We start from the raw sequence: 23,031 nt of genomic DNA on the forward strand, positions 1-23,031 counted from the left end.
TGCCCGCTTTATTCAATTGAAGTTCAAATTGTTGAATGAAAGTTTGCGGGTTGATTTTATTTCAGATATGCAGCCAGGTGCAATTAACGTAGATATAAATTACACGGTGCAGCATTTGCAGAACTTGTAATAGGTGAAAGATACATTTAATGATACAGTGTGTACATAAGAACAAAGTTGAACTGCACATTTAAGTTAAATGTTTTTCTATTACGACGAATGATACAATCTCGAAAATGCTTTTAAAAAACGTTAAAATGCAAATACGTTTTAATTTCTGCAATTAAAAATTGAGAATCGAAAGATCTCTTCTCCGATTCCCTCTTTGATCGACGCTGTTGCTACGAATCATGGAAAACGCTTGAAACTTCTCAACGATCCTCCAGACTTTGTCGTAAACGATCACCCTTCCCGATAACCCAGTGTTCGTAATACGTTCACAAACGTGTACTTACAAAAGAAAGTCTTGCTCCCAGCATGGATTGGCCCCTTTCACCGTCACCGTCGTCGACTTCACATTCTGCAGCTTCAGTGTTACGTAGGAGTTGAATTGATCCGCTGAAACGGTTGTCGATCGTTCTGAATCTAGCGTAAACGTAAACGCGTGTCCCGTTAATTTCGCCCGATTGTTTCGTTTGCACCAGCAGAAACGGGTAAAGGTTATGTGACTTCGATTGATTGCACAAAGACAGGTCGCGTGTAAAAGAAATCCGTTTGACGGAAGTAGAAACGTTGACGTTGACAAATACGAGCACGAATTGTCACGATAGTCGTATACAAAATTCTAACCGATTGTTTAAAAAGATCATAGAAAAATTGAAATTGAATGGCTGTATCTACTGGTACGATCAAAGTGTTGAGCGAATCATTCCCGATAATAAAGCATTGAACATTTTGTTGTTTTGTTTGTGCGAAGAGCATGGAATCACGTTATTTTCAGCGGTTTCTTTCCGCGCCGTGATCGCGAGCGACTTTAATTAAAAAATCTTTTAATTAGCACGTGCCGGTGCCAGCCGTTTGTATCTCGAACGCGTGCAACTCGAAAAATAATAAAATATTTTCAGCCTTGATGAAACTGTCGGCCATCGAGGGCTCAGAAATCGTAACGAATATCGAGCATCGTTACGTTTCAGTCGTGTCCCGTCGTTTCCAGATACAATTAAAAAGTTATTTACAGCAACCACCGTTGGAAGGCCATTCCGAAGTGTTCTTCTCTACACATAATTCCACGAGAAACGAACTACCTAGTGTCGCTCGAGACAATATTTTCCGATAACCTCTCGAAGCCTGACCCGTCTAACAAGCCATTACGACAGAAAACATTTATAAACCGACGTGAAATCGATACCAGAAATATTTTTTTTTTTTCGGTTTATTCTAATAATTTCTGAAAAGGTGCGAGACCAGTTCCACCCCCGTCCCTGGTTGGTTACGCCAATGACAGGGAATCGTAACGATCTTGAGAAACTTCGAACGTTTCCCAATTTACGAAGGATACGGACAGTCCCTCGTCCCATCTACTATATGTCTGGAAAGCGGTGCAGCTGAACCGTAAAGCTCAATAAGCCCACGTCTACGTTCTGCTCGTGCACGCGTGTACTCTATGGCTGCAAGCTCTCGATAACTCACGAAAAAAAAAAAAGAAAAAAGAAAGGAGAGTCCGAGAGAACGACAATATCCTGTGTGTGCGTTTCAAATACAAACCGTCTAACTCGCAATTTCGTTTTTCGTGCAACGAAATTGTTTCGACAAATAGAAGCCGTTACCGCGATTACAGAGATCTCTGAATTTATCGTGGAACATGAGATTCGTTTCGAACAGGACAAAATTGATTAAAAGCCACAATGCTATTAGAAATCGAATTCGAAATGCTCGATGGAAGTAAACGAACGAATCGAGAGAAATCGTGCGTAGCGAGAAACTAAGAAACGAAACGAATAAAGGTGTCGTGTCGGAAATTAATTGATATTTCAAAGAATTTATTTCGAAGACCTTTGAAAGGAATTAGATTTTGAGTACTATTATTTGTTGATGAAGCGGAAAAATTGATAGGATAAAAGTGAAAATCGAATAGAGATACGTGTGGCTATATAAGTACGCAAAGTTATTAGCAGCTCGATTCCGTTCGAGGTTGGAAAATATTCCGATTGCTTCGTAAAGCCAGACAATTTCCATTATCGATGATTGTTTAATTACGTTTAATGCAATCACTGCCGAGTGAGTTATTTAAGGCAATTATAACGATTTAACAGTTTAAGTCGATTATACAGTCACAGGTTTGAATCGTTTTGTGTAAACGGTACTCTTGTAACTAAATTTGAAGAAACATCATCTCAATGCGTTAAATTTCCCTTATATTTGTCACTTCCATTTTCCCATGACTGACTAATTGATCAAACATCTCTGACGGTTCGTAAATTTATTCTATGAATATATAATCATTTCAGGTGTCAAATAAACTCAAATAAAATACAACATGAAAGGTATTAAAATATTCGCTACCTTTTGTTTCATAATGGCAAAGAAGCAAACAATCTTTCGCGAAAAGAAGAGGAACGAAAAATATTTGATTGACAAACTGTTATTGATAAAAGTTTCAATCTATCAAATTTAGTCTATCTAAATACGCGACGAGAAAATATAAACTGTGCGAATGTTGCTTTCACGTCGACGTTTACGGAAAATAATGATTCTTGCAGATGTGGTTCGCGTGACAGCACACGTGCCGGCATTTATAGGATACAAAAAGACGCACGATATGAATGCAAATTTACTGAAAGTCTCAAGGCTTTTATCTGTCACAGCATTCTGTCGCGAAGCGCGACACAAGGTAGATAAACCATCGGAACGCAACAAAAAATGGCTTTGAAAGACTGGAACATTTCGTCTGGTTTTAACAGAAAAAGATGCGAGGCAATCGACGCGTTTAATTCGATATGATTTTCTAAAAATATGATCACTTCATTATTTCGAGACGTGAAATTTATAACTCCAACGGCAGCTAACGCATTAACAACCCCTCGTTGAATCTAAAAAAAGAATAATGGCTGGTACGCGCAAATTATCTGTTAAACGTAAAACACAGCAATCGAATCAACAAATTCCCACGTATCTGAAATCTATTTATACTCGAGTACCATCAACGAATCGCGCGTAACGAACTCCATAGGTTGTCCCTTCGTTATCAGTAATGATTTCAAGAATGTCGAAGCTTCCCCTCAACAGAACAATTCTACGTAATAACGCAAGACGTGACATGCAACGTGTCTTCTTACAAACGGGTGGGTGTATTACTTTTCTCGTTGAGAGACTAAAATCCGATGAAAACTACGTAGAAGGTTCGAAGGAAGTGTCTCTTGTAACGTTAGGTTGTCCCGAGGATCACCGTTGATGCTGTGCAGAAAAATTATTTCTGCATGAACAGAATATCGCGATATTCCGGTTGAGAAGTCACACAACCTTTAACTTGGAACCGTTCCAGTCGGGGTGCAACAAATTTTACGCGAACCTCAGAACTGGAGCGTGAGCAAGAGCTTCGTTTTATGAAAGTATCGCATCGATTCCAATTTTCGAAACAATCGAACCACGACGACCGATCGTTCACGATTTTTCGAATCGTGCGTCACCCTCCTCTACCCTTCGGTGATCGGCCGAGGAACAACTAAACTTTTCGCCCTTCCTCAGGCTGGATCCGAAATCAACGATCCGCCCTGTCCCTCACTCCACTGTTTTGGTAGGATACAAACCTTCCTCGCAGACGAACCTCGCCTTCTTCACTGTAACAAAAACAAATCGTGTAAATCGTAGATACGCGATTGAGCTGGTGAGCTTTGTTTACAGGACACCGGTTAAGAGTTAATATTAACAGTACGCGAGCCACTTAATTTCATTGAATCAACAAATCCGGCTGCATGCGCGTACGAGACTCGCCCATAAACGAAATTAAACCTCGTCGGTTCGATTGAAAGCGTATATACGCAGTTTGAACTTTCGGAATAATTAAAAGCGAAATTGTGTTATTCCACTTATTTGTCCTAACGCGTCCGGCTGGATGGTTAATTTCATTTCACTCGGGACCGAATTCATTGATCGAACGAAAATAGAACGGACAAATAATACGAAGGATAGTGTGTATTAATATGTTTACAGAAAAATATATTTATCTTACTATATGTTTGTTTCGAATTTATTAGTTAACCACCACGATGAGAATATCCATATCTAATGAAATACTAGAATAGTATCTCTACATAATTTTATTCATTTCTGTTCAGTTTCGTGAATTTATATTGCAAGCGATAGGTCGATGCATCGATGAAAAATCGGGTGATTTTCGAATTCATGGAAAGCTATTGAAGCGTAGTAAAAGCTATCCTCGGGCACAAAAATAGGCATCCACTTTTAAATGCATCTCGAAATCGAAGACACATACACGGAAATTGAAGCCGGCTTTGGTGAATTCGATTTCGACGATCCACGATTTTCCATTCAACATTCACTATCTGAATAAATCAATTCGCCGCAATTCACGTGTGTGACACTTCAACGACAATGAGCCTGCCTTGAAACGGCTTCCATATATGCATTTGCCGAACGCGTAGACAGATAGGACACTACACGCATACACGAGCCTCGATCAAAGTATTCGAACAGGAAACGGGAATTCAATTTCTTCCGGGGAGAAAGCATCGGTAACGACATATAAAATGCACTTGACCAACTGTTCCCGTATCGATAAAAAGAAACCGGAGGATAACAGAAACGTTGTCGCATTAACGGATCCATCCGTGGGACCGCGTGAAATTTTTCTGTGATTTTAGGAGCTACTAATCGTTGCTACAATAATCTTCCATAAAGTAATTTTCCTCTTATATAAATTGTACAAAATTAATTAACGATACGATATCGATGCTTCCACGTGTCTCGTCAAACCAGAGAACCGATTACACTTAATAAGATTCAAAGATACCTCTAGGTCAAGCAGCTCAAGCATTATTCCACGTGTGAATTATATTATCGATCGTAATGGGACATAATTGTAGATAAAGGAGTAAGTGTACTGGAAACTCACTATTTTTCAATGGATGAATTTAACAAGCATAGATTACACGAAGAAAACGATTTTCCTATAATATATTTCCCAAACACGCACGAGTAATTTGCTTGAGCCACCGAGCACCGAAAGTTCAGAAACTTATTAATTAGCGACTACCTGACGCATCCGACGTCGATGCATCAAAATTACTAAACTTTCTTGTTTAAACGTAAATAAAGATTCGAGAACACGGATCCATGGATATCTGATCGTAACATTATTTTTTAAATAGAGTTCTAGCGAAAAGGTCACGAAGCGAACCGTGCATGCACCTGTTCGCACGAGCCAATGGAGCTGGTGAGTTCGTGCTTATCCGTACCTCTACCCGTACCTCTACCCGTACCCGTGCGTGTTTCTAAAAGTGAATGGGGACAGGCTTCTAACGAACCGGCAGAGATTTAAAGCAATGACCTGTACTAATAAATACCAGACAATATGCTGGAATCTAAGCAAACGAGTAACTGGCCTAAGGTTAACTGCGATACACAACAATGGCTTCGGCAAACTTGTGTGAAATACACGCAAACATCCTCTGCTCGTATAGACGAGCAACGTGTAATCCGAACCGTCGTTAGGTGATAATCGCGAGTATTTATTCTGTCATGCGTAAAGCTATTCCTGTTAACGCTTCATAAAACCGGAATGCATTCGTCCATTTAAAATACCATTCAACAGTGTGATACGACCAAACTTTATATTTTAGGAAGATCGAAAAGATGCCGATGGCACATTTGTTACTCCATAATATAACACCAAACGATTCATATCGCAACGTGATATTACCTTCAGATAAAGGAATCTGTGACATGAACGCGAACAAGGGTTGTAATTCCTGAACTCGTTCAACATACAAGGTTGTTTCATTCAGGTCGTATCGATTTCTTTCTGACATTACATTTTTTTAACGAGTTATGTTAATCATACATGCATATCGTTCAATATAAATCCAGATTCATGCATTAACAATGTTGCGAGAAAAAGTAGCACAACGCTCGTTAGCCATAAAACTCGTTACATTTTTTGCTCTTTCACTGTTCTACATTTGAGTTTCATAAAAATATATGGATTTTTAATTAACACTGGTTATCAAGAACCAATACAAATTAATGAAATGTAAAATTTTTCTGAAGAAAGAATTTATATTTGACTATCGAAATTTCTGTGAAACAATACCGATAGCTTGATTGGGATTATATTATAATTTAAGATAAACACATGAGTTCAACGTTGTTGAAAATATACATTCGAAACTCCCGATTGGCGGACTCTGGCTACTACCAACAGGTGCATATCACTTAATTATCCTTCTTTTTAGAAATTAATTACTCTAGACCACTTAAAAGTGCCTTCGCTCCTGTACACGATACCATTTGATATCTACACTGGTTGGCGTGCAGCCAGGTGCGATTGAAACCCAATATGCAACGAGAAAACCGCGAAAAAAAAGTTCTGTTGGTACTACATCGAGTCTGAAATCATGAAATCAAACGGGAGTGTAACAGACGTTACAGTAATCGATGCTCGGACAAGTGCATTCGCAGCAAATCTCAGAAATTCGTAAAAATGAATAATAAAATTGTAGTACTATCCAGAAGTATGCTAGAAAGATTGATTGTTAAAAGTTGACTCGAAAAGATTGATTAAATTTTTGTTTACACATTTCATCTCTGTGTGCACTCCCTGTGTGAGCAAAGTAAAGTTCACGGATTTGTTTACTTACGCTAGATTGGCTAACTTTTAGGCTTATGGTTTACGAGAATGTTGACCAAGTTTGACTCGTGGCAGAACATTCACGAATCCATTGATCAAACGATCGTCTTGTAGCCACGAAGTCACTGTTTAATGTAAATCAAATGCGAATACACATCGACCCCAGAACAAACTAATTGTAAGTTCTATTGAGAACATTTTTTGAAAAACCAATGATTCGAGAGACACCCTGTATAGAGGTGCAGGCACTTCGAGGAATATTCAATACGTTCCTAAGCACGCTGACGAAAGAAGCAATATAAAAGCAGAATACGTGGAGTCTCAATTTTTCAAGTTGCCCGAAGTTTCGAGCACGGAAAATATGAAAACGTTCACACCCTTCAAAGAAGCTTACCCCGCCGCATAGGCGGGCAAGTTGCAAAAGCATCGCCGAAATGTCATAAAGTACAAAGCACGGTAAGAGGGAGTGGTACGTCCTAAGGGTGCTACGATGTTGGGGGAACGACAAATTCCATAGAAAACGCGGCAGGGTTGTGGTATCTCCGTGTACCAAGTTACGCGTCGTGTCTTTTACCTTCGAACAACTCGAGACAATAGACGTCTACCTATGAATACCAGTCGAGAAGTTCTTGTCGACGTTCTCGTCGACATTGTGTTGCACTCACGTTTTCCATTGTATCTGTTCCTCGACTAGCAACGCGGGGGAGTGTGTGGCCGTGCACACGTTAATGGGATGCTATCCACCTCATAGTTTTTTTTTTTTTTATTCCCGTTTCAATGGCATGAAAATGCAACCGCGAAGACGTTATTTATTGGACATTATTTATAAACTCGATTATATTGGAGAGAAATATTTATGTGACGAGTAAATCCTTATCGTTGCTTATCAAGACATCACGGCTTTTCGTTTAGTGTATCACTACGGTAAGCGACTCGGTATCATCCCCGTGTGTAAAACGTTCAAGTGTCTTCATCGAGGATCTACCATCGCAAGAATAGCCCAGGGATAAGGATTTTCCGTGCGAGGAATGAGAGACACCGTGTCTCTGGAATTTGACCTTTATTCGAGGAGGAAAATTTTGAATTCGTGCCACTGTTGGTTCTATTAAAATAATCTTGATCCGTAGAGGAGAATATGCAATTATACCTCTGTATAAAGTAGTAAATAATAAAAAGCGATGGTCTTCTCAAAATTTTAATTAATGCATTTTAAGTAACGCAAGGAATAAGTTTTTCACGTTCATTTTCGTCAGCCATTATTAAGTGTGGAACATGCGTGTTACGTTATCTTATCGATCTTATCGCGTAATTGTAGATATATAAATACCTTCTATATGTTTCCCTTAAATCTTTTATCGCGAGGGTGTTCCTCATGTAACATGAAATAGGGACATGAATCAGTTCCACTGAAGATGTAAAAATATATATTTTCCATATCGGTGTATGAGAAATAATTGGTAAAATATTATTTTCATTCTTTTTTTTTTTCAACTTTTCTAGCATTCTGTACGTCTCTTCTAGGCTGCTTCTTTTGAAAATCAATGGCTTATCTAACCAGACCGCGCTCTTTATCTTCCTTCGATATCGGCTCATTAACCTTTCAGTTTGGCTCGTTTTTCGTGGGTGTTACTCGTACAACGTTGTACAGGTATAAACGTGGAGTGCAACGATTCTGCGGAATCATTGGTACGCTTGGCACATGCGTGCCAGCCTTAATCCACGACGTCATGCGACTGCGGAAAGACGGCGTTTCATAAGGAAACAACGACAAAGCGCCCGTACGTTTACGGACTTACATATTACAAGGATCTAATAAGAGGAACTCTTCCTTAGGCGAATTCTTTCCTTCTCCTATCGTTTCCCCTTCCTTCTCTAACGTTCAATCCTTTGTAATGAACCTTGCCGACAGTTGCTTCAAAATGCCAAACGTCCAACCCGTCCTCTCCACACCTTCGACTTTGCGCTTTTATGAAAAGGACGTGGGAACAACATTTCTATTGAAATAGAAACCAGATAACAAAAATATGGAATCCTACGAGAAAGACGTTCTTTCACCGTCAGCCGGATGAAAAACAACGGTTCAAGCATTCGAGAAGGGAATTCCTTTGCCAGAGGAATTTCCTTCATGTACATTTCGCTGTTGAACTTCGCGAAGAATTTTTTTCAAAACTATCTGACAGCGTTACGAACGAAGAAACACGTATACTTAAATCGTAGCGAGGAAAAGAGTATTTGGTTTTCGTTTGCTGAATTTTAATTTTTGTTATAGAAATAATCAAAATCGTATTGTAAATATCAAATGAGTAAGAGTAAGGGTAGAAATGCTATTCTGGGTGATGCTGAAGCAAAGTACAGTGTAAAGGAGATGAAAAATGGTGTTCTTAATAAGTTTGTTAAACTTTATACGAGTTTGAACATGGGCGTGATTGACCTTTGAATTCTCCTAGCGGTAGTCAGACACAGCTGCAGTGCCCACGATTCATCGTAATTACGGAATCTCTAATGAGACAAATCAAAGGAGCTTCCCCAATGTACGGAACGAATTAATTACTTCAGTTGCGAAGTTCCCTACACAGCTGATAATCTTACACGCCGACTCGCTATCGATAAAGCTATCGGTAGGCATTAATTAGTGTAGTCGTTAAATTAAATCAATAATACAATTCGGCCGCTGCATTCTAATCTGATTAAATCGAGAAATTAATTGGCCGTACGTGATCAGCGTCGAGCGTTACATCAAATGTATAACGTTCTGTGCTCAAAATATCAACTAAATTTAATTTCAACGTCGATATTGTTTATCAATATGAAATATTGGACACCGCAAAAGTTCGGACATTTATAATCAAAATTTTACGATACTCTCGTGCAACTACAATAAAAGCAATAAAAGCGAAGGAACTCTCGCGTTATCAATTTTCAATAAATTACAGGTATAAAAAAAAAGAAGAGTAAAAAGAAAAATGAAGAAATTCCATCGATCGCTCTGAAAGCAGAAAGAACAATCAATGACTATAAATCTGATTCAATGGCGTTCTAAACGTCCGAAACACGACGCATAAGATAGATAAGATAACTATATTTGCGATTATCATCCATCACGGTTTTTCTAGAATCACCCTTAAGTGAACATATGGCATTATTGATGCGACATATATATTTTAAGAAACAATAAACTCATCCGATTCGTTAATCGTTTATCACAATTACATTGAAAGCTTTTAAAATGTTCAAAGAATGTTTAAAAAATGAGACAAGTTTAAAATGAAATTTACCATTCCGAAATACATGAAATAACTAAACCTTTCCCTTAGATTCCATGTCTGAAACGACTTACGTTCATGTGTACGTATACATACATATATATATGTATGTATATCTCGTTCAAAGTGAACTGAACGAATTCCGACGATCGGGAATATGACGTCTTATCCTAAGGGTTCCTAAGACCCCTTGAAAATCAATAAATCTCACCAGTTTCCTCCCTCGATAAAATCAAACAGTTTAACGCTCCCCGAACAAGATTCTAATTTATTCACTGCTCAATATTGGATGCCATAAGCAATTTTTCTACTTCATAAACCTACCACCTTTCAAAAAATTTCCCGCAAACATTGTGTTAATAATAAAGAACACATTCTAACGTGTCTATGCAGCAGCTACCGTTTCAAACGAACTGTTAATTGAAAATCGGTATCATATCATTCAACGTGTTACACAAACGACACTGAATCTGATACTTTCGTTTGTTCTTCTACTTTTATTTCGTAAGATACGTAAATCAAGGGCGACTTTTATTCGTCTTTATCGCACCGTGAAATCCAATATCTCGTATGCGAAACTTACGATTTTACACGAACTGATGAGGAATCGCATTCATGGCTCGTATAATCGATAAATCTTTTCTCTTCGAGCACGGCCATCAATAATCTGCACGGGGAGAAAATAAAGCCTCTCTTTACTGCAATAATAAATTGCCACGCGAGAGGAAATTTTTCAAAAGTATTTTGTTGCTTTAGTTAATATCGGCCTGTTTGAGTACGCCAAGTGAGTCAGATCGATAGCACACCATCGATGTGTGTTTCGCGAAGGAATAACATTTTTAAACAACAGGCGATCTTATTAAAAGCTAATGACTGAGAGACTACAATTCACTTTTATCTCTTCGTTGCGCTCTTTTTTCTTTTCGAAAATCTTAATTAACGTTATTAAAGGCAATTTGGTAAATGCGCTCGTTTAATTTAAGCTAACGAGATTATTCAGTTGCGAATACGTACAACGAAGAAAGAGGATTACGTAAACTTGCCAGCCTGTTTATAAAACGTTCGATGCACCTTTTCATCTCGGCTATAATAAAAATTTCACCCTAACAAGCAATGAATATACGGAAACGACGTACGTCCTGCTAATAAGCTATGATTTATTAATGACAAGAATTTATGCAACTACTTGGGCTACTAACTCCGCCGATAACAAGGGTAAAAGTTGTTACAAGGTTGCATCTTAAGATTGAACAACCAGGAGAGTGTGATTTACACTTCTTTCTTTTCCTTCTCTGCCAAGAAACTCGTGTACTCTTTAAGTTTCTTAAATTAATTTTCAATTACAGGATTTTGAAAATCAAATATTTTATTCCACAAACCAGAGTCATAAAAATCAAGCTCTTAACCAAATCTTGTAAAACTTTCAACCTGTTTACTCGTTGAACCGTGTAAAACCTTTTTCGCGTTACAGAAACGAAGGTCTAATTTCACGTACAGTATCGTGAGTGCGATTTAAAAAAGAAATTGTAAAATCTCGGTCAGATGTTTGACCTGGGTAGACGATAAAGAGATATCGAGTTGTAAAAGGAAAGAGAAGAAAATTTGAAAAGGGAGCACTGGTGCCCTTTATATCCAGGCAATTGGCCATACGCCTAAATGATTTATATCGTGCAGTACATTTACGTGGAAGAGGCTTGTAATGAGCGACCTCCGCCGGGCCTGCACTTAACAGAGTTTCTCTCTCCTGTCCGATAATTCGTTCGATAATATTGTTTTCGCGCGTAATTAACTTCCTAGCTAGCAGGTGAACCGGTCCTCGTGGCCTCCTCCCTCGTGAAATTACCGATTGCCAGCTGCTCTATAAAACCAATAACCGTCACAAAACACAGTTACCCGGCAACGACCGCTCGAAAATTATCCGCTGGAGAAGACACGTCGGAAGAATCGAGGGAGAAACACGTGGATGCTGATAGATTTTTCTAAATAAGACGAACTTCGTATTGCCTATTGCTCGTTGACGTGGATAATCTTATCGATATTCTAAGAAATCTTGAAAATTCTGATGGAAATTCATCTCTTGTTGACCTTTGCAGAAAGGTCGAGTTTGGGTAGAAATATCGGGTAGGTACGAAAGAACGTTAGGGTCGTTTTCTTCGTTCTAGACAATGGGTGGGAAAAAGCCGTCGTCTGATGAAACAATTAGTCGAGTTAAACGAACTCTAGCGTGTTTCCATTCGCCTACTCGCAAGGATCCATCGGATCGACTATCTTGAAATAATGTTTGCACATTATTTCGGTCCCGTAGCTAATATCGGTCCGCAGTTGGAAATATCTTGCCGGTGAAACTGATTTCTACGCGTCACGGATTTTCTCCGTTTATCGGAAATAAATAGAAAGAGAGAAGGAATCGGATGAGAATGGATAGAAAGACGGATGATCAGGGAATCGAGGGGGAAGAGAGTAGGATAGTGGAAGAAGAATCCATAATCCGTTGTCTGGCGACAGTCAAGCTATTGCTTTTTCTCCTTTCCTCGAGAATCCCTACCCTTTCCTTGGCTGAGTTCAAAGCACCCCATTTATAATGACGATGCCCGTATCCTTAACCAAGGACGATCCTTCCTGCGGCTACAAACTCCCACAAGATCCTCATATTGAATTCCTACCCTTTCCACTTCAAAACCTCACGATACCTAGTTATCTGGCTTTGAACGTTGGAAAATGGAGATGAATCGCATCGTTTTCAGGTGCATGCTTGATAAATATACGTACACGGTATCGTGTAACAGATGACGCAAATGAGGTGAATCCTTGCGTAAAATTAAGCTCAAAGTGTAGCATAGAATGTTTTGAAATTGTTAAGTAAGGTATTGTTTTCGACAAAATCGAATTACGGGGGTTAAAATGTCCTGAAATGTATTCGTCTAAGAAATGTTTTCGAGTGTGGTTCAGCATCAAGAACACACTTTTCTTTGATAAAAAGGGGATCTAAATATAGGTACAAAAGAATACATCCCAATTCATGTAGTCATACATGCAGAGAAGTAAACGTAGAAAATTTTAGAATAAGGAAAATGAATAGCCAACAGTACATTCAATGTAAATGAGTATAAAAGCAAAAAGAGCCTTATTTATGGAATGCTTGGATCGCATGTTGAATATTTTTCATACAGCAACAAATTATAAAGCAAAAATACAGATATTAAAAAGGTTACGAGCAGATTTTGCGAATTATCGTGGATAAAGAGACAATGGAGTTTTTACGTACAGGATAATTCTGCTATGAATACACGTTAACGGACGGGATACACGTAGGTCTTTACGTGGCGAAAACATTTTTCTTCGGAGAGTAGAAGTTGTACGCAAAACGGACTTTAAGCTGCATCATAAATATGCATTACCTGGAAGCCACCTGCAGGAAGCGACAGTTAAAGCCACGCCGAGCATGTTACAGATTACAATTGCGCAAACAATTCACGACAGTCGGAACGAACGAACGAATCCCATAACCATTAACAAAGCTACAAACGCAATTACTTTAACCTCGTGAAATTTAGCTATACGCTTCGTTAGTAGCATTACAGATCATTAGCCGAATTCTTTCCCACGAATCATAATCACAATCCTGAAATCTCAAACAGTGTTAACGCTAGATTGTCGAAGCGAGTCAATTTGACTCATTTACAATTTTATTGCTATATATAGAAAAACTTAAATAATCTTTTTTTAAACATTATGAAATGTATACAAATGCTAATTCCTTCTCCTCTCCACTCCTTAGTTCTAAAAATCCATATGTGCAGGCAAAATAGATATATACCCAACATCCGGCAACCTAGTATTAAGTATGATAAATCGAAACGTGAACATCTGAAGACTTAATTTCCAAGTTTCGTCGAACCACCTGTCGTATCTACGTACTATTAGTCGGTGCTCGATTTCGTGCGCATACCTTTTCGGGGTTGCCTTAATATATCGGCGTCGGGACGCCGGTACACCGACGTACAGACCCAAAGTGGCAACGGTAGCTTAGATCAAAGCGTTCCTAAAGTTCATTCCGGACGAGTCCACAGAGGTATCGTCGATGCCAAGCCAGCGGATAGTTCATGAAGATAAGCAGAAATTCTATGACCTGTAGACCCTGTTGGACGACCGGTATTCTCGATCGTTATTTTTAGCGGGCACCCACTAGAAATCGTCTTCTATTTGCTAGATCGTCCTTTCAATCAACCTAAGTGGACTTGCACCGAAAACGGTAACCTGAAGAAGACCTCCTCGACCAGCTAAAGGGCGGGAATAAGAAAAAGCTTTCGGAAAATATTGTCTGAACGGAATTGCCGTTCGACGTGTTAAAAAGAAGAGACTGCCGAGAAGAGGCAACTAATCTAGCGACCTCGTGAATTTTTGCCCAGTAATGGTCACTTCCATCACCGTTGGAAACTTTCCGACGAATGACGCCACTTGTGGTAGAAAAAAAAACTAATCGATCCGTTAAAAAAGAAAAGAAAAAAATCGGTGACGTAAATGAAAGTATCTGTAGGCCAAGACGGGAGTGGAAAAGTTTCGCAACTTTTGAAGCTTAGGTTGTTCGTTGTTATTGGAATAACGAGCACCCTCGTGCCCGTTTCTCATTATCTACCCTGCATGACATCGTTACACCTGTTTGACGTCATTATGGTATCAGATAAGGGAACGTATTCCGATAGGAGAATGTAATTGTTTCAACGATATTAGTTCATGTTTCCGTTGTTTCATTTCGTAGCTATTTATTCTTCGAGGTTTCGGCCAAGATAATTTCTCCATCAGAAACAGCGGCAGCTTTGTAACGTTACACTCTGATGCAAATTTGATTACCGCTAACAGCGGGAAATTATATTGAAACTAACGAATTTCAGCTTTCGCGAACCGAAAGCAATCGGGATTAATTGCTTTTACTGGCAAGAAAATCAGGCTGAGGTCCATTTAAAACGCCGTCCCTCGAACACCCCCTTTTTTTCCTTCGAAGAAGGGAACAATTGAATTTAGTAAAGAGTCTTGTTTTTAGAGGGATTCTGAGAGAAAATGAGTGGAAAATATTGTACGCAGAAGTAGTCAAGATTTGCCTTCGTTCACGTACGATAACTATGATAGTTTCCATACTGCATAACCTTTCCTTATTTTCTCTCGAAATAAGTTTATCAACCGGCTGTATAACGCGCATGCATACGATTTCATAGGATAGAGAATATCGCAAATATTCATCTACGAAGCTTTTCGCTCGCTTTGCAAATGCTCGATAAGCGAGAAGAAATAACAGAAATAGAGTAGGTAATACCTTGGGGTATTGAAACGACGTTTAGCTGAAAGCGAAGATTCCGCCAAGGGAAATTTACGGAATCGAAAACGTTCGCAGCACAGTATAGCTCGAATGCGAGAGCACAATTTCATATTCCAGTTACGAGATGTGTATTGTTCAGAACGTACGGAATTAAACTGTTCGATAAGCAACAAGAAAGCGTACGAGTACGGTGAAACAAAAATCTATTGGCACACTTTGCCTTCTTGCAATCAATTTATTTCAAAGAACAGCGATCTCTTGAAACAGGATCGTTTCTGTTCATAAAGAATCATACCCGGTTGAAATAATGGCGCGTATGGAGCAGTAATTTCGATTCTTTCATGGTATAACGATTCTGCGTGAACGTCAGGCCGAAATAAAGTTTGACCGGCCTTTACAAGTGTAAAATAGATTGTCCTCGTTATTGTAGGCGATGCATCTCCATTAACGATGACACATTTCCACGACATGGTGAAAAACGCGGCGTTCAAATGCAACGTTGTTCCCTTTCTAAGTGCGACTTTGCAAAAAGTAGGTCTCTGCCGGAGATATTGTCGTTGAAAATATTATACGCAGTGAATGGAAAAAAAAGCTCAAGCGGAGGGATTTGCAAGCGCGAATCCTTTGAGCATGCAACAAAGAAGGGGGAAGAAAAATGAAGCATGAGAAGAAAAAGAAATAGAATAGATTGGGTAAACACTAGCCGGACCTTTTTTTTTTTTTTATTTCTTTCGCACTTCTTTTTCTTTCCTTTGCTTTATATTCTATCCAACAAATTGCCTCGACGTTTCGAATAAAACTATTATTCTATCACGAATTAATCTTTAGGTACGTCTCTACAGTGTTTGATAGAAAAGAGAAAGCAAATAGGAAACATACGCTCGTTGTATACATGAACCACGTTTAAACCAAATATTATAGTTCCTTTGATGGCAATTCGCGTTCATTGTTACGTAATCCCTCGGACGTACTCAGAAATGTAATGTTAACAGAGTTATTAGGTGAATGCAACTGCGAGGGAATGCTCCGAGGGGAAAGAACGCGGTGCATCGGAATACACCGTGCTTCGTACGCACTATCTTCTTTTTTCTTTTTTTTTTTTTTTAATTCTTTCTCAACAAACGTGTCGCTGTTCTGTGATCTCGTTCATTCCGTTTCTCACCCTCGAGATCCTCGAGGCTGCCATTGTTACATCGTGCGAGTTCTTTGTCACGAAAGCGGCAGGAATTCGCGCTTTCATGATCACGAATAAATTAACGCGACTCTAAAGCCACTGGCTGCCTAAGAAAATATAACTCGACCGTTCCATTTTCTTCACTTTCATTTTTATAATAACTCGAGAGGCACACGTAATCCGAAGTGTCGTGAAAGCATTCCTTTATTAGTCTCGTTTCCCTCGACGTATTTGGATTTCGAGGTGACCCGAATAACCTGCGTCACCTCGCCGCTACGAAATACACAATCGAAAAATATATGACAAAATCGTAAATCGAAGATTTCACGCGTCTAAAGATTTCTTCCCGTCAACCGGTCGTCAATCCCCGAAGAGGTTTCGATCATTTCTGAAGGTACACATAGGTAATCGTTCTAAATATTTCCCGCAATACGAGAGACCGATATCTTCGAGGAGCAGTTGCCAAAAGAAACGAGATACCAATGTTTTTCCTCGAATCAGTTGACCTATTTCTATCGTCAATGCAACTCGGTAAGGAATAAATAAAAAGCTGCAGTTCGAAATGTAGTCACCTTCCAATAAATAACGGAGCAACATAAATTCCTGTTACATTCGAGTTTCATCCGTGTAATCTCCAGGACTGCAAATCCTCAGAGATTTTCCTATTAATCTTCGCTCCGATTTTCTACTCTACTTTCCCATCAATTCGTGACGAACCGATATGAAACTGTGAATACCAACGTCCTCCTGTATGATTTACTAGATTCGAAATAATTTTTCGTTCTATCAAAATATGGGAATAGCTACAATCTACGCGACCCTTCAGGACTTAATCTTCCTACGGCTAATGGATTTCTATGAAAATTTTGTTTCCGTTTTCTAACAAGACTATCTCTTTGAGAATTATAAGATGAACTCGACGATTGTACGGATGTATCCTGGACGACCCTTCGAGGTCTGTATCTGTAACATTATCTTAAAGCGAATATCTGGTAAGTTATTAGCTGTCCAATGGAGTGACAGGCAAAGGAAGATGCAGGGTTGCTGTATCGGCTAAGATTGTCCGTGTCGAGCAACGTATGCAGCAGAGTTTACATTCCCGTAGCACCTCGTAGCTACATCGTTGGCCGGGCAAACGAGAGGAGAGTGGAGTTGGGTGGTCGTGATGGTAGCGTTGATGGAGGATACACGGTTGAGAAGGGGTTGGAAAAGCGGTAGTAGGGGATGCTAGGTGAGCGGCAGAACCGGAGGCAGGAGGGTAGTTGGCGGTGGTGGTAGGTGGTGGTGGTGGTTGAAGAAGGGAATGACCCCGTATACCGGGGTCAACCGTTGCACTATGCTTTCTACTTCCCTCTCTTTCTTTCTCTTCATCCTCGTAGCTTCTCTTTCTCCTCTCTCGCTGTCCCGTAGTCATAGACGAACACTCATGCGCTTTGTTATCACTGTATACCCGACTGTTGGAGGTACGTTACTACCTGAATACACCTACGCGGTCTGTACACGTGCGTCTACCTGCCCGCTTGAACAGGAAGAATCCGAGCCTAGTGACATTTATGACCGGATATAGAGCAAAGATAAAAGAAGCATTGAAAATCGCTTCCCCTTAGGCTTAACGCGCTAATTCACGATTAATTGTCGAGGAATTGACGCGAATCCTTACTAATCTCTAATCAGAAGAAAACTTTGCGAATTTATAGACTAATCCGTGAGGAAAATAACAGCCCTCTTCGCTAGTGTCCTTTGTTATTGCCCACTAAGTGTGTGAATTTGCAAAATTGTTACTGTGCAATACTGTACCTCTTTTGCCCTCGATTTCGTTACGCTTTTGATAAGAATTGTCGGAATCGTAGAGGTGGTTGAACATTGATTTTTCTATGAAAGGCACTTGGAAAAGAGGATCACACCTTGATACATGTATGTACATGGGAATATTTGTGTATATAAGGGAGCGACGTATGTATGTAAAATCTCAGAGGATGTATAAGATATATTATAGAGGATATCGGCAATGGTCAGTGATCGGGTCTGACCTAGAAATAACTTCTCAAGTGAGGTCGAATACAAAAGTCCGAATAAGAAGAAAATCCAGGATACTTTCGTTATAAATTTAATCCACTTATAAGTATTGGAAACTGAAATTCGTTTATAGGTTGAAAATGAAATATAGAAACGAATGGAATTTCAGCTTCTCCAATTTTGAATGTATCCAATGTGAAAATTGGATAAAGGAAAGGTTGATCTAGTCGTGTTACAGAGATGCCAATGAAATTATCAGATTCACTCTTAACGCTACTCTTTGTTCTATATTTTCATCTTCGAATGGCTTTCCAATAAAAAGAACACCCTATGCACCTTGTACGAACGCTCATTTTACGAAACGTAATTTTCTAACTTTAGTCATTTCAAATATTGCTACGCGAGAAGGTACGTGCGTAATATAAAGTTGGAGAATAATTTGTACGACTTGCAAACATTAAACAGCAATGGGTACAATAAAAACGAAGAGCTAGAGAGAACTGTATACGATGTTTTAATTTCATATTCCAGCCACGTGTTTGGTTTGCTCGTAAAAAATCGTTTTAGCTGACGTTCAGAAAATTCTGCTGTATATTGCATGCATTTTCATTTCTTCAAGATGATTGAGGGTGTAACCAATTCGTGGAAAATAGTACCAACGCGAAAAATGCAAAGTTACAAAGAATATTGTTTCGAAACCATCAGCAAAAATGAAAAACCTTTCGGTAAACAGCTTCAATTATTAGCGTAATTAATGAGTTCGGTAACGTTCATCAATTAACGCAACTTCCCAACTTGTTCAATATCCTCACTAAAAGTCTTCGAACTCTCTTCTCTACCTTGTCTCTCAAATATGTCTTCGTTTCTACGAGTTTGCTTAGAGTTACTAGCACTCCTCGAACAGTTTATTTAGAAGCATGAAAAGAAAGTTTTAAATCTGGCGAGAGCGGTGTAAAATATTCGGGTCGTTTCGAAACGGCCATCCTGCGCTGCTGCTCTAACGTTACTTCACCCTCGCCTCTATAACTCTATTTCTTCTCTTCTCGGTTTCGGTCTAGAATGAAATAACCTGTCTACCGGCAACAATATTTACATAGACACGAAGGTAAAGTAGCTTCCCATGCGAGGAACAAATCATCGGGATTTCATAATAAAGTATATCGACGCCAAGGTATCATTCCGCTGAATCTTGTGTTAAAATAAAATATTTTTTTCGCTAATATAATTAATTTTGTATTTAAGAAAATATGACTCGCTTGTTTCATTAACTCGAGTTGGTGTCCTGAAAATATAAAGATAGAAGAAAAATAAGAAGAAGAAAAGACTCACCCGTGACGCTGAGCAGCGACATGTTCGAAGATGTTCTAGTAGATCGGCTTAATGCTGAGAGTTTCGCTTAATTGGCCAAGCTGCACTTGATGTGACGTGGAGATCCGTAGGAAAACGATGCAGCTATATAACGAGACACGTTGGATCGAAGAAGCACACTCGCGTATACGACGTATAACCCGCCTTTCCGCACCGATATATTACTATTTTCTTTCGTACTGTGCGCCTGTACCACGTATTACGTGTGTACACGAGAAACACGCGTGTATATTTATACGTGCATATATACTCGTATATAGATATATCTATACGTATATATGTGTTGTGTGTAATGTATGTATATAATACGTATTCGTATATATATATATATGTATGTATATGTGTGTATGTACGTAAATATTACAGAGAAAGAAACAAAGAAAAAGGGAGGAGGAAGAGGGAGACAAAGATGGATACAATACGTATATATACGTGTCGCGATATGGCGCTACACGAATCGAAATTTCAAGGCAGGAGTACGAATGCAACGGGCAGTCCGATATCACACTTTCCCGTTCTTTTGTTTTCTATTTTCCCTCGTATTATTTTTCTCTCCCTTTTCACGTATAGCCACCCCTATTCGTAACGTTCTCTCTGTTTTCTCTGAAACGAGTTGTCCCGTAACACCGGCACGCGTGTGTACCAACACCAGCGGACAACAACTGTCCTTTCTATCCGGGCAAAGTTGTCTCGCGATGCTCTGTCTCGTGTCCGCGTAAATGTACCGCGAATGCCGGTGAATTCTCACGTATACGCGACCTGGGGACAACGGAACCGTGAAAGCGTCGAGCGTTCAAATTTACGACTCGCATACGCGCACCACTTCGGCTCTCGTTGACTTTGGTCACTGACTTCCACGAGGTATTCACGCGCGTACGCACGTTTGTTCGCTAATCCCCGTACCTTTAACGAGTATCTTAGAAGCTCGTTATTTAATGACAGCCAGATCGGTTAACGTACTGATCGCGTTGAACTGTTATGCACGAGGATCGTTCCGTTTCGGTCGTAATCTTTACACGCCGGTACTGTGTGAAATCGCACTCGACGTAACACACACGCACACGTACAGACACAGACAGAGATATATAGATAGATAGAGAGAAAGATAGCGAGAGAGAGAGAGAGAGAGAGAGAGAAAGGGGCTGTTGGTCATGCAGAAAATCGTGCTCGTACGTTCTGATAATTAAGGCAGTTACTGTCCACGCTCGCGAACACTGTTATTTCCTTCTCTATTCCTCTCGGCACGTTCTCCGTTTCCTGTTCACCGTGTTCCACGTCCTGTTGCTCCTTCGTTTTTGGCTCGGTCGATGCGGCTAACAACTTAGCACACGTAGCTTTCCCTTGCGGTTCGTCGATCCTCTCGACCGGTATCGGCAAGTCGTCCTCGTGGTCTTTGTCGAGCGTGCGGCGATCTAGCTTGAATAACGACTTTGAGGCTGCGATGCCAACACGAGGGTTGTAGTGATAGTAATAGTGATAGTAGTACGGGAACGGGAACGGCAACGGCAGCGCCAACGCGACGCGGCTGCTGGTCCTGTGCAGGTCGGTGGCCACGGTGTCGGTGTCGGTGTCGATGTTGTCATCTACCCGGCCGGAACGAGGCAGCATCGCCGTGACACCGGAGGGTGCTTGTTCTGACCGCTTTTGTGCACCGTAGTTTCGGCCGAGCGCCTCTCGCTTCAGGAGGAGCGCCCACCGTGCCACCTTTCTCGTTATTATCATAGTAGCAGGGGCTGCAGTGCATGCGCCGGTTTGCACGTATCCCGTGCTCGTCAAGGAATCGTACACCAACGACAGGCGCGACGTCCTCGTCGTTGTCTCGAGGCACAATCGGTTACGAGCATTTCACCGTGATTCCAAGGAGAATAGGGACGGATAAGAAATACACGGGCTACCAAAACGAATCAGACCAGACGGTACAACACGCGTGTATATGTATATGTACAGAGCCGAGTCTCGCGAGTAATTTTTCAGATGGAAATTGAGAAAAAAAAGAGGGACGCGAAACAAGAGAGAGAGATAGAGAAACGTAGGGTGAAGAAAGGAGGAAAAAACGAAGGTATAGGAAGGATAGGGAAAAGGGGGTGACGAAAAACACGCACCACGAGCTAAATCAACCGAAATTATTACGAACGGGACAATCTAGTTCACACTGTTACTGGGTTTTCCTTGTTCCTCGCACTGATCGCGACGTCCCGCCGTTGCACGTTGTTTCTCTGATTGTTGATGATTTACGATATGAAACACGAGATTACACTGTGGCCACGGTCGTGTACGGTGTTCCGGATACACTACCACATTAATGCGGTGAAACGTTGTTGCGAACGTACGCGGACTGCTCGACGTCGAGCACTGTGCGGACGGAGACGCCTCCGACACGCCGCCGCCATCTTGCTACGTCAAGCGGGTAACATAGCGCAAGCGTTGTTTCGACGAACCTAGGCGAGCGCCACCGACGAGAACCGATCGCTCTGACGAGCAACCACGAATCACCTACCCCTTTCGGCTATACTTGCACAACTACCGTGTATTTTGCTCTGATTGTTTCTTCATTTTTTAATTCGACGTTCGTATTAACGATCGCATCTTTCATCGATGTACTCGCGGTTCTTTTTCTGACCTTTCGCAATCTATTTCATATTTTTCCGACTTGTTCTTCCTACCATTCGATTCTTTTTTACTGCTTTTTTAATACATATATATATATATATATATATATTACTGGTGAGATGTAATACGCAGACGCGTGTACTTGCTGTTAATTATTGCGATAGGCATCGTGCCAGATAGAGTTTAAACGCCTTTCGCGTACAGGAATCCCCACGTGGAATGTTACACGAGAAATTGATTAAGCGAGGCACGAGTACGAATTGGGAATCTATCTTTAATGGGTTCCTTGACTTTCCGTTCGAACGCTTCGTTTAGTCTAGCATTCTAATGCAAAAGGACAGTAATTTCTCGATTGTACCTGATTACAGCCTTGAAACTCCGAAAAGCTGTTCTAATTCTCTTCTCTTCTATTGCATTAAATTCTTCAATATCTCAGACTGAATTATCTCGTGAAGCCAAAAATTACGTTGCTTATGTATGA

At 40.2% G+C, this 23,031-nt stretch overlaps 2 protein-coding genes across 13 annotated transcripts in view; both read right to left on the reverse strand.

The window, feature by feature from the left end:
• unc-13 overlaps window positions 1-20,040 on the reverse strand; it is a 187,623-nt gene extending 167,583 nt beyond the window's left edge. For 10 of the 12 annotated variants that reach the window (XM_076690624.1, XM_076690623.1, XM_076690621.1 and 7 more), the window contains exons 1-3: window positions 19,902-20,040; window positions 3,747-3,776; window positions 456-585 (exon numbers count right to left, since the gene is read on the reverse strand). In XM_076690624.1, coding sequence (XP_076546739.1) covers window positions 456-585; window positions 3,747-3,776; window positions 19,902-19,923 — 182 coding nt within the window. In that variant the 5' untranslated portion in view covers window positions 19,924-20,040. The remainder of the gene's footprint in view (window positions 1-455; window positions 586-3,746; window positions 3,777-19,901) is intronic. The other 2 variants (XM_076690625.1, XM_076690618.1) reach the window with 1 other exon arrangement.
• A 1,048-nt stretch (window positions 20,041-21,088) lies between these two features.
• Window positions 21,089-22,602, reverse strand: LOC117611771 (uncharacterized). Its single transcript, XM_034340029.2, has one exon. It carries the CDS (start codon window positions 21,660-21,662, stop codon window positions 21,090-21,092), a length of 573 nt encoding a protein of 190 aa, XP_034195920.2. The 5' UTR covers window positions 21,663-22,602; the 3' UTR covers window position 21,089.
• Window positions 22,603-23,031: the final 429 nt, after the last annotated feature.

This window comes from Osmia lignaria, chromosome 10, assembly GCF_051020975.1.
Source record: "Osmia lignaria lignaria isolate PbOS001 chromosome 10, iyOsmLign1, whole genome shotgun sequence".
In the NCBI taxonomy this organism is placed as follows: Eukaryota; Metazoa; Arthropoda; class Insecta; order Hymenoptera; family Megachilidae; genus Osmia; species Osmia lignaria.

What these genes read in the sequence shown, in the direction of transcription:
- LOC117611771 (XM_034340029.2), bottom strand. Translation starts at nt 21,662, where the DNA reads ATGATAATAACGAGAAAGGTGGCACGGTGGGCGCTCCTCCTGAAGCGA.